The sequence below is a fragment of the Poecilia reticulata genome, linkage group LG3, assembly GCF_000633615.1.
Source record: "Poecilia reticulata strain Guanapo linkage group LG3, Guppy_female_1.0+MT, whole genome shotgun sequence".
NCBI lineage: Eukaryota > Metazoa > Chordata > Actinopteri > Cyprinodontiformes > Poeciliidae > Poecilia > Poecilia reticulata.
This window is the reverse complement of record NC_024333.1, coordinates 28,475,989-28,488,147: the sequence shown is the minus strand read 5'-3', so window position 1 is coordinate 28,488,147 and position 12,159 is coordinate 28,475,989. Positions and strand designations below refer to the sequence as shown.

Here is a 12,159-nt window from a genome sequence, read left to right as displayed (position 1 = left end):
CAAGGACTCATTGTGCTCATTTGCCATGTGGTATCAACAGAGGCGACCCATTCCTCTCACTGTTGGGACTTCTCTACCATAACAACCACATAGTCCTGCACAGCATTTCAACTTTAATGCACAAGTGAATGTGAAGTACATTGGAACAACCTGGTTCAATAAGAAAGACTGAGCCTCCAATGCAAACTGACTGCAAAAAAAGCTGCCTCCCTCCACAGCTGCTAATACCACTTAGCATTCGTCGACTGCTCATTGGCAGAAGTTATAGCAGCGTCCATGGAGCCCACTGCTTGCTCCTGTCAAAAGGGGTTCAAATGTATTGCCATTAAATTAACTATTAATTTAACGGAAAACAGTGACTACACTGAGTAAATCTGTTTGAGAAATCAATTGGTAATAAAAGATAAATTAAACTTTGAATCTACCATCCAAGCGTGTGTCCCTGCTTGCTGAACATCGTCAACGTCTTGAACCCTTAAAATGTTCTGAACATACGCATCAGGTGTGGGAAGGCTGTGTTTTACCTTGTTCACACATTGGTAATAGGAAGAGGTTGAGAGATCATGCTTGATCAATACCACTCTTCAGCCGCTGTGAGAAAAAGTGAGAAAAACAGAAATAGGAGAGAAATAAGAAAACGGTCATAGCGATGTAGGGAAGAAAGACGAGTAGGGAATGAGTAGAAAAGGAAAAACGTGGATTTGCATGATGAGTGAAAAGAATGGAAAAGAAACGATGCATAAATTTTATTTTATTTTTTTTTTACCTTCTCTTAAAAATCTCTGACAAGACAATTGTTTACAGCAAGGCCTAGTAAAATACATTTTCTCAGAGGTGGGTAGTTACATGTGCTTAAGTTGTTTGCAGGTACTTTTAGGAGTAGTTTGACTGCACCAGACTTTTTATTTTTAATTGTCAGTTGTTGCTGCCTATTAAGCAATATTGTGATAATTTCCTTTTTTGTAGCATAAGTATGTTCTGGCACAGTAAGGCAGTCAGACTCACCACATTGTTCTGTAAAGCTGTCGGCACAAGAGATGTGCAAAAAATCTTAGATGTGTACACACAAAAAAGAAATAAATATAAAATAATATGAAATAATATTAATAGAGGAATAATAATGCGAAGTAATGGACATATAGCTCAATAAAATTGATTGAACCATCTAACATGTTTAATGCAGCAGCACTGAAAATTCGAATACAAAAGCTCAATACCAAAGAATAAATCGTATAAAATGCCTGGCTGAAATCTTGCACTTGTGTCATTTAATTTTAGCATTTGCTTTTGCTTTGCTCTCTTTCCAGGTGGTCACGTCCCTCGCAAATAAACGGTGTTTTGAAGTTTTACTCCGTCTTGCTGTCATCGGATGGGTCAGAGCCCATTCTGGCCTACAACAGCTCAGATCTTGCTGAAGAACACACACTTCGCAGCCTAACTCCAGGAACATTTTATTCTGTTATGGTGGTTGTGAGTCCTCCTAATAGTAATTATTTTCAAACCTTTTTGCTTCTCCATTTTTTTGTGTCCACATGTGTGTTTCTGTGCTTGACAGGCCTGCACAGGAGGTGGGTGCACCAGAAGCCCCCCGAGCCACGTTCAGACAGAGGAGAGCACCCCAGAGGATGTTCCTGCTCCGCTCGTCATCCCTCTGTCCCCACATTCATTCAACATCAGCTGGACTCCTCCTGAGACTCCAAATGGTGAGAAGACATGCATCATGCACTCATTTTCTGGATGACTATGCATCCAATATGCAACGTTGTTGACAGAGGAAGGAAGGCCGTTTTTCAGTTTTTTAGCTAAACGCAGTTCTCACAAAAGTTATCAGTCAATATAACAATTAGGCACATTAAAACGGTTTGAAACTTTTCTGACAAAACAAGTATTGAAGATGTGCAAAAGGAGAACAGCTGTCTGTCTGTGTGAGGAATCACCTGAGATAAAGACAAAACAGTTAAGGAGGGGAAAAAAAGGAACCTTGGGAGGGGCTTCCCCTTCTTTTTGAGGAACTGAAGCGGGCAGAGACAGAGAAAGGTTAGGAAAACAAACAGTTTGAAATTAGGATTAAATGGGAGCAAGAGCGAGAGGATGGAGCTTCAACAAGGTACTTTAAGTGGATGAAAAGTGCTCCCTTTTGACTGAAGAGAGAACTGCAGGCTGGAAGCCCAAATACTTGCACTGTCTGGGATCCTATTTTGACTTTTTTACCATTCATTTGCATTCTGTAAATGCAAGATGAATTGAAATGGCTACAACATTTTTTTTTAATTCAATTTTAGATAGGCTCAAAGCATCGGTTTTTATTTACTATATTCTTTGTTCAATTAGAACTTCTAGGTTGTTTTCTCAGTTCCTAGTTGTCAAAAGAAAAAAGCGGTGGAGTCTAAATGAACATGATTTCTTTGAAAAAGAGCAGCAGGTGAGACATGAATAATAGCTGCTTATAGAAAATTAACAGTGGAATAAATTATAAATCTTAGCGAAGTGAAATAAGGCTCTTTGTGCCTGAGTTATACCTTCTTCACAGCAGTCATTAAAAGTTGATTTCAAGTGATATGCCAATTAATAACAATATAATACATTTAAAAGGGCTTTAATAATAAATAGTATCTCTCAGTAAATCAGATTAATGGGTAAAAACCATCTAAGCATTTCACCGTCTTTTCCGTCCCATTTAACAGACTCTATACATAAAGTTTGTGAAGACGCTACAAATGATCAAACGCTAATGTCATGCTTATGCAATTCAGTAATGTGTGTGTGATGTGATAGCTGTGTGTGTGTTTTATGCCTAATCCCACATTAAGGTATTTGCACCATAAACCCTGTGATATGTATGCATRTTAACCTGGATAAATTGCTTAAAGCTTTCCTCGTCTGATGACAGAAATTTATAACAAGCAAGATGATTACTGTATTATCCTGTACTTAAAAAGCTTTGTGTTTTCCTAATAAGAAAGAAGAAATGCTCAGTTCCATTTTCCAGTGACTTTTTTTATTTAATAAATGGCATGATGATGGGTTACAGAGTGATATCCTGTGTTATTTTCTCGCTGTCCCCCCCCACCCCCTCACACACACTTTCTCCGCAATTCCGCAGGGATTTGTGGGGGATAATCCTCTCGGGGATTAGGTCGGGGCAACACGCAGACAAAGAGGGGAAATAAGCCTGTTATGCATTCGCTGCTTCATTTCCCAACCTGTCTTTATTACAGCCTATACTGATATGGGCTTATTCACGCACACAAGCACACACAGTGCTCCACACGCAGTCACAMACACTCTCACATGCATGTGATTGGCCATATTAAGAGCTTCCCAGATAACTTGCATCCGTAGGGTTTTTGTGTCTTCATTTTCGTGATAGGTGTGTATATCTATATTGAGCAATAATAAAACCCACACATGATTAAAGTAGAATGGACCCTTAGTTCTTAGCRCTGATCTTTTGAGCCTACTGTATGCATTTTTATTAAGGAAAGGCACATTTGGCTTCGTACTGTTTCGTTCTTTTATTAGGTGGATGTAATGTCACGTAATTGTGTGTTTGAGGTTTGGGTTCTTATTAAATGTGTGGATCTTTTTCAACTGAGTATATCGATGTGTGTCTGTGAATGTGTTTGTGTCTTCACACTTATTTACACACTCATTTGTGTGTGTGTGCGTGTGTGTGTGTGTGCGTGTGTGCGTGTGTGTGTGTGTGTTGGGGCGTGTGCATGTGTGTGTGTGTGTGTTCAATTTTGTACCACTGTCCTTCTCTGGGTCTTCATCCTGTGTAGCGCCTTTGGTTACAATTGTCATTTCAGTACTGTTTGGTTTTCATCTGTAGGACACACTGACTGGCAGGCCTGGAGCCTGTAAGTCAGTTTTCATTTGCATACGCAGTGAACCAGAACGCATTTTGCATCATTGCAAAGCCACGTTTTCGCTTTTTATTCTTTACAGTCTGGACACTGCTATACAGTATGAGTGACCAATGAAACTAGAAAACTGCCTGTGGATGTCTTTTGGGAATACAGGCCCAACTAAATGGATTATAACTAGCATGTTAAAATTAAAACAATTTATAGATGTTTTGAATGAATGATGGCAACATAGATGTTTAAGGAGGAGAAAATGCAGTCAATTGAATAAGAGGATTTAGTAAATAAAATAAGCATCTTTTTGATTCATAATTCAGCTCCAGTTTATTTAATCAAGGACAGCACATTACACAACGTTACATGTTAAAAACAAAGCACCCATTGTCTTGTATGTAGGATTTTTAGTCACAGCTTAATTAATCACTAAAACTTGTTCAAATGTGATTATCCTGATTTTAATGTCAATTTTGCTGCATTAATGTTTCTGCTGTCTTTTTTTTTTTTTAATGCGAAGTGGCAGACTAGGGAGGTGGTCCCAATCTTAGGAAAAGTTTTCCAACCACTGAAGGGTCACAGTTATTAGCCTGCCCTGGAGCACCTACTTTATTTTGCTGGAAATAAGATGGAAACCTTTAAACCTTGGCTTCTGGAGAAGCAGTGTGGCTTTTATCCTGGCTGTGGAACAATGGAGCAGACTTTTACCATCGCAGAGCTGTTGAAAAGATGACAGGAATTTGTTTGTCTGGTGTGTATTGGGACCAAATTTACATATTTGTCCCCTGGGGATTTAGTTGCTGGTGTTTTGGGTGAGAATGCTTTAAATGAGGATCTGGTTCTTGTGCCCAAAGCAAGAGCTGACTCTGCATTCTCGACATAAGGTTAAGATTGTTCCCGGTGAACTTTGCCTTTTCTTGCCTCTGTCACTAGTTCTGGTTGTAGTCCTCATATGGCACATTTAAACGGGAATAAGGACTCAGAATAAGCAAYCGACTGGAATTAAAATGAGTCATGTAAACACCCCAACTGGAAGATTCTGATTGGGTTCAGCTCAATTAGATTGAAATTGTAATCCAAATGAGAGAAGTGGTTTGTGCCAATTGATTATCCAAACGGCATGCATGTAAGCACTTGCTCTGATGATATGTTTCTGACTGTGGGAAACTGATGTGACTTTGCATGTCTGCTCAATGTCTACCAGACGTATATCTGCCTTCGGTGGCTAGACACTCTGCTAGAGAAGCAAAACTGGTCAAAACTTTGAAGGATTTCTCTCATCCAGTGAGTCAGAAAGACCTACAGCATGTGTTGTTTAGCCTGTATCTTAATTATGGAGTTCAGTATTGTCTCAACCATTAATAGACCCTGGTGTGGGTCCATTCTGGGTGCTCAGAAGAMAGAGATTTAGTCTTTGTGTGCTGAAGAAAGAGCCTGGTCAAAAAGTAATACTCTTGATTTATTAGTCATTCTACATTCAAACCTTCATCCACACTCATAAGACACACATCTTTACAGAAGAAAATCAAGATCCTGGTCAGTAGAAGCTGTCATTGGCTTTTTCCATAGGGTTGTTCAGAGATACGATGACGAGTGCTTTCATCTAAATGGAGCTTGGAGTGGAACCACTGCTCCTCCAAACTGAAATGAGTTACTGAAGATATTTTAGCCATTTGGCAAGGACTTCTCCTGATCAGCCCTCTTTGAGGGTTCCACCTGCAATTCTCACTTGAACGTGCCTTTGCTTCCCCATAATGAAATGTAAGGAATCTTGTTTCCCACTGGGATCTGTTACTCCATTAACCCATCTTGACTTGATTCCTGGATGAGTGGACAGACGGATGGAAGGAGCCAACAACTGAACAGAACTGCATACCAAAGTAAACTTCCGAACTAGACTTTATTCAAACATGACCAGGGTGCATTTAGTGGCATTAAATGTTTGCTGTTGCTTTTTCCCTTTTTGTCTTGCGTTTTCTAACAAGATATTCTCTTTTGACAGGTGTTATAACAAGCTATGGTCTTTGGATGGATGGAGTCCTTGTTTTCAACTCCAGTTCCTCTCAGAGGTTCTTCATAGTGGAAGGACTTTCTCCATGGAGCCGACATGTAGTTAGACTGCAGGCCTGCACAGCACWGGGCTGTGGCAAAGGACCACTGGTCAGTGAATCATTTATTTGTAAATGGGCCAAACATTAGGGAAAAAAAATTCTGCAAGTAATTGCAATAAGGAATTGGGTTTGACTACGTCTCTTTTTGAATTCTTTTAAGTGTTTATTTTTATTCACCAGACTTATAGAGTTCATAAAAGTTCAATTCAACAAYATTTAGTACAGCTCATCCACCAACAGCTGGTACTTAGAGCAGTGAACATGTCATAAAATCCTCTTTTTGCTGAATAATCTTCTATCAGATGGTGAATTGAAACTGCTAATACAGCAAAGCAGATTTCCAGAGAGCAGAATATTGCTATAAGAGAAAGAAAAACATAGATAGACCATCTACAAAGTGAATGTGTGTGCCAGTGTGTCACTGGGCCTCATAAAGGTGATCGATTCTCTCAGCTCAATAACGAGGGTTGCGTGGCGACTGTGACATTTGGTGGGAAATGCCACTCCATTCTCAGCAACGTCTCTGACGACAGGCTAGATTTTAAGGCATATTTCCAATACGGACGCCACGATTTGTCAAACACCAGGAGAAATAGCTGACACTGCAGAACAGGAGAGTAGTAAGAAAGGGGATAATCTAGAGAAGATGAGTCTATGAGAGTATGAACAGAAATTGAGAATGAAGGTGTTGAGAATGTGATGTAAATGAGAACGATGGAATAGAGAGAATGATGAGCAAGAACGAAAGATTACAAAATAAAAAAAAAAGAAAAACTGAGTTAATGCAGACCAGCAGCTTATGGCATTTAATAGARTATTTATTAGAACATCACAGGTAAACCAGCTGACAAAGCAAGTTATTTTGTCTATAACCTTTACTTGTATAGTTTGCATGTGCAGAGAGGGTACACATCTGGTCTAACTACGCTTTTATTTATTTATTTACTTATTTTTAAAATTAGGTGGAGTCACATACATTGGAGATGGCTCCAGAAGGCCCTGTGCTGCTGGAGTTGACCAATCAAAGCTCCAGATCTCTCAGAGCCCGCTGGACTGCTCCTCCTCGAGCGAATGGAAACCTCCGCTACTCACTTTACTACAAAAGCAAAGGTGACAGTACCTCTCTTCATCCTGGGTATATTTATGTTTTCACAGACAAATTAAATGAAATCAAATGTTATGTTAATGTAAAAAAATACAATTAGGAATATTTCTGCTTATGTTGATGTCTGATATTAATAATGCTGCTATGACAGTATTTACCAATATTTTACGTGATAAAATTTTTTATTCAATTACTCGATTGGTTGTCAGAATAATCCATAGATTACTGCATTACTAAAAGTGTATGCCTAAACTTTGTCTCGTTCCTGAGTCGTTGCTCTGTCTGCAGTTCCTCCAGAGTTGCCATGGGCCTCTCGACTACTTCTCTGATCAATACTATTCTTTTCTAGCTTTTCAGTTTAGATAAATTTTTGTCTCTTGGTAGATTTGCAATTGTGCCTTATTTTATTTCCAAATGATCTATTGTGCAGTGCAGATGTTCAGTGCTTGAGATGTTGTTTTATGATCTAATCCTGCTTTATGATTCTTTATAACTTTATCCCCAAGCGGTAATGAACCTCTGAAGCCTTCGCAGAATGGCTAAATTCATGCTGAGCGTAAATTACAAACAGGGAGAATCTATTAATCATCCGGGGACTGAATATAAAATTCTTGCCACACTTTGCARGTTTTATTAGATTTTTTAAATTCAACTTTTCATGGTCTTTCTACACAGTTTTGTGCTACTTCATGTTGATATGTCATTTAAAAATATATACATTGAGTTTTGTTGTTAAAACATAAAATATGAATAAGATCAGAGGTGTTTGAATACTTTGGTGATGCGCTGTATGCGACCCTTACGAAAAGCAACAACTGACGGATGCTGTTTCTCTGTAGATATATGGAACTACAGTACTTGCTGATTGCCTGGGTGCACAGTAATGTTATTTMCAGTTTCAAAAGCACTCAGTGTTTTTGTCATGGCTTTCAAAGATGAGCAGAGCAGAACAATATGCATCGAGATGGACTGAGCTGTACATACAAACGCACGCCGACACTCCCAGCAAACAAAGGAAACTTAGAAAGCCAGGCACGAAGTAGGACGGTGTAAGAAGAAGTAATCAAACCCGACTAGTATCGGAAAATATTTTGAAGTTTTTTTTATATAGCTTGTGACTTTAGGTCAGCGACAATCTAGGAATGTAAAGCAAAACCGCAGCTGGTAAAAGCAACAAAGACGGATTTCAATCATTATATCACTACAAATATTTGCATRATATAAGAAAAGAARCGATGATTGCATTTAAAGTATGAAGTGTTGGAGATAACAAAATTCATGTAGATAAACAAAAAAGCTGGATTCTGACAGAATAAGTTGAAAGATTTCAAAGAACATACAGTCAAGTTGTAAATAGGTTTTATATTTGACACACAGACAGCGTATTGATCAGTGAAGAAGCAACATTAGTGAATGRAAAGAAGATAAAAGTGTGCAGAAGGAGAAGAGCACTGCCTTGTTTTAGTTGAGCAAACCCTGCTGTTTCTTTGAAGTAAACTTCCTCCACTGGTTTACATAGACCTGAATCATTAAGTATGTGTGTCCAGATTCACAGTTTTCTTTTACTTTTAATTTAGTAAAATGGGTCTCAGTGATTGTTATTCTCCCAATGTCATTAAATTGTGTGATGTTTTATGTTATGATTCTATGATTATATCTTTAGAAAAAAACAACACATATATTTAAAATATCAAATGCACAATATTGCTGTTTTTCTTTTCATTGTATATAGAGGTCTCTGTTTCTGTGTTTGTCATCCGTTAGATGGTCATGGTGTGTTAGATGGAGGATCAGCAGCGGGCATTTGGTTGTCTGTGTCTGACCTACAGCCTTACACAAACTACAGTTTCTGGATCAGAGGATGTAACACACAGGGGTGTGTTGAAAGCCTGCCACTCATTGTCACTACACCCCCGGCAGGTACGCGCTCTCTGGGAACCTCAGCACATTACCAAACAGACTGAACGGAAATTTAATGCAAATCTTTGAAGAGATGTTATGTCCATTGTTCGATTTCATTAATAAATTCACTCTGATTGTTTTGAATTTGTATTATATCAAATGATTAAAAGYATAAAGAGGTGCTATAGAAAACKGTTAGAAAATGCATGCAGGATGACACAGATTGCACAAAGGATAAATGTTTATTCAGAAGTGTAATCTAAGAAAAGCACACTAATATAAGGTTTTTAAGGTTTTTCTAGCACACTGTAAATATGAAGTTAGCTGTCCTGCTAAAAGCACTGAATTCACCCTTTTCTCCTATGTTTTAGTCAGGAAACAACAAAAGACAGGCTTAGGAAAGTTCTGCTGTTCAAGTTCAAAACAAAGGCATAAGAAAGTATAAATTTTAAATACAAGACGTTTCCTCTCTTTCCATCTCTCTTTTTACCTCTGTGCCTCTGGCATCTCTTTAGACTTCTTTAAGGCAAACTGTCTTGATGCGTCCTTGTTTCACGAAAGAACAGAGAGAAGATAGCCRAGCAAGAGACAGAAGAGCAGAGTAGGAGGAGAGCAGAGAGAAAGAAGTGAACATAAAAGTGCATAGTTTAAAACGATTAGTGACACCTCTGATATTGTACCTGCTAACACAGCATGAGAAAGACACAGGCTCAACTGTGTGTGTGTGCGTGTGTGTGGGTGTGTGTGCATGCGTGTGTGTGTGTGTGTGTGTGTGTGTGTGTGCGTGTGCGTGTGTGTGTGTGTGTGTGTGTGTGGTGTGTGTGTGTGTGGAATTTTTGTGTTATGTGTGCAGATTTGTGTGTGTATGTGAGTGAGAAGGCAAGAAACACATCTCTTAATGAATTAAAGGAGGACATTGAAGGAATGAACATTCATCTGCATGTGGATCTCTCTTGAAAAGACAGGGTACCAAATGTAACACATTAGAAATATCAATGCTTCTGCTGTAAAACATGTTAAAACCTGAACAAAGATACAGTACATGTAAAGGTRTTACGCTTGCAAAGCAGCAGTAATTCTTTATCTACAAGTTCAGCATCATCTGAGGTACAAATTCAATMTGAAGTCCAATTTCTTGAAAGGAGAAAATAAATAAAAATGTTGTATGTCTAAAGTCAACTCTTTTTTCTGTTGTTTGTTTTTTTTTATCTCTTAAGTAGTTTTTAAATTATGGTTTTGTAATTGGTGGCCCTTGGTATTTTTTCTGCTTTTTTGTAGKTTAATTTGCATTAAAAGTATCATTCATGCTGGTCAGCTGCAGCTAGTTGTGTTTTTCCACATTTTTTGTGTTCATGTGTGATCCGTCTTTGCAATCGGACTTTCGCAGCAAGACGTCTTCAGCAATCAGTCCTGTTGTAGCAGAAGAGTTATATTTGATTGGAGGGTCACTTTCTGCACCAGAGAGCCCTCATATCACACACTCAGCAGTGATCAAACTCTGGTTGTCTTAATTACTGATCTTTTCTTATTCTTACTTTTTTGTTGTGTTGGTACACAAAAAAACCTCTTTCATCTTCTAAAAACTGTTTTTTTTAGCCCCAGATGGATTGTCACCTGTGACTTTAGTCAGTGCAACCAACACCAGCCTAAACGTATCGTGGTCTGCACCTGTCAACTCCAACGCGCCCGGCCCACTCCGGTACAACTTGCACATGAGAGCGTCTCCACAGAGCTCAATTATAAGGTAACAGAACCTGAAATTCTGAAACAGACGACTGAGTAAACAAATATGGACACATACTTTAAACTTAGAAAGGAAATTATTAATTTATTAATATTAATATCCAGCTAAAATTAACTAAGCCTAATTAATTGATTTAATTAAGCTTAATAATGGCTGCCTCTGTCCAACAGACGCCAGCAAAGTGCTAAAAATGTGATTCTCAATATGTGTTAAATATACATCAACAGGCATTAGGTATGTTCATGCCACCTTGGCCATGTGGTGCTTTTATATGAATTTGTGTCAATATTTTACGAGATGAACAGTATAAGCTAAAGCTGTGTGTACATAGTAAAAAGTATAAAAACATACACATTTGACTTTGAAATGACATTCTTAAACAATTTTTTTTTTAATGTGTGACTCAAACACAKTAAGTAGAGAAYTCGGTATATKTTTTCACTGGCCACTTTAATGGGGCTAGACTGCWTCATCTTGAATTGGATCGCCTCTTGCCTTCAAACCACCTCTAGTTTTTCGTAAAATTGATTGAACAAATTGCAGGAAACATGCCTTGTGAGAGTTTGGTTCATGTTGGTCAGATAGCATCACACAGCTGCTGCCGATATGTCAATTGCAATTTCATGATATCATTTTTATTCCACCATAGCCCATCCCCAAATTGCTCTATAACTAAAAATCTGTTGGCTCTGCAGGGTGTTGGAGTAGAACGAGTTTGTTCAAGAACTTAGTTTGAGATAAATTGATATTTGTTTCATGATGGATTCATATATGATTTATTAAATGCTGTGATATATCACGACATTTAGTAAACAATACGGAATCCACGATAAAATGCTAAATTTCCCTGAATTACCTGATATCACATATCCGGTCACCTAAAWCCCCTTTTGTTCCTATTATGATTCTTTATTTGAACTCAAGTCATCTTCATCACATTTAGCTGCCTAAATGATTCAAATTACTGCAATGTGATTGGCTAATTAGCTCATAGAGTCAACGAGCAATTTGACCAAAATAGCTGGTAAGTGTAAATAACTTTATCAATATTCCAGTAGTATTTTCTGTTGAACTTGGTTTCCTACTCTAAGTTACAGGAAACACACAAGACTCTTTCAAATGCAGGTCACATAATTCTTTCTTAAATTTAAGTATATACATACGCATGGACACAAAAAGTGGTACGTTATACACCAAAGCAGAGTATGACACATCAATATAACAGACTGTTAGAACAACAAGGAGAACCAAAAGTCAAAAAAAAGAAAGAAATTGCAAGGGGAAGAGTGAGGTCGAGAAATTGGGACAGAATAGAGAGAGAGAAGGTGTGAATCTGATATGTATTCATTACATGCTTCCTGACAACAAATTGCAATTTAATCCAAGAAGAGGAGGCTCTCATTCTGTGGTAATAAATAAATGACTAGCTACATGTAT

At 38.1% G+C, this 12,159-nt stretch overlaps 1 protein-coding gene across 1 annotated transcript in view; it reads left to right on the top strand.

Annotated features, from left to right (window-relative positions):
- The window catches only part of ush2a (Usher syndrome 2A (autosomal recessive, mild)), a 195,365-nt gene that overhangs the window by 88,574 nt on the left and 94,632 nt on the right, over positions 1–12,159 (top strand). The window contains exons 43-48 of the mRNA XM_017303876.1: positions 1,308–1,470; positions 1,556–1,703; positions 5,863–6,020; positions 6,934–7,081; positions 8,841–8,996; positions 10,575–10,722. Of these exons, the coding sequence (XP_017159365.1) occupies positions 1,308–1,470; positions 1,556–1,703; positions 5,863–6,020; positions 6,934–7,081; positions 8,841–8,996; positions 10,575–10,722 (921 nt within the window). The remainder of the gene's footprint in view (positions 1–1,307; positions 1,471–1,555; positions 1,704–5,862; positions 6,021–6,933; positions 7,082–8,840; positions 8,997–10,574; positions 10,723–12,159) is intronic.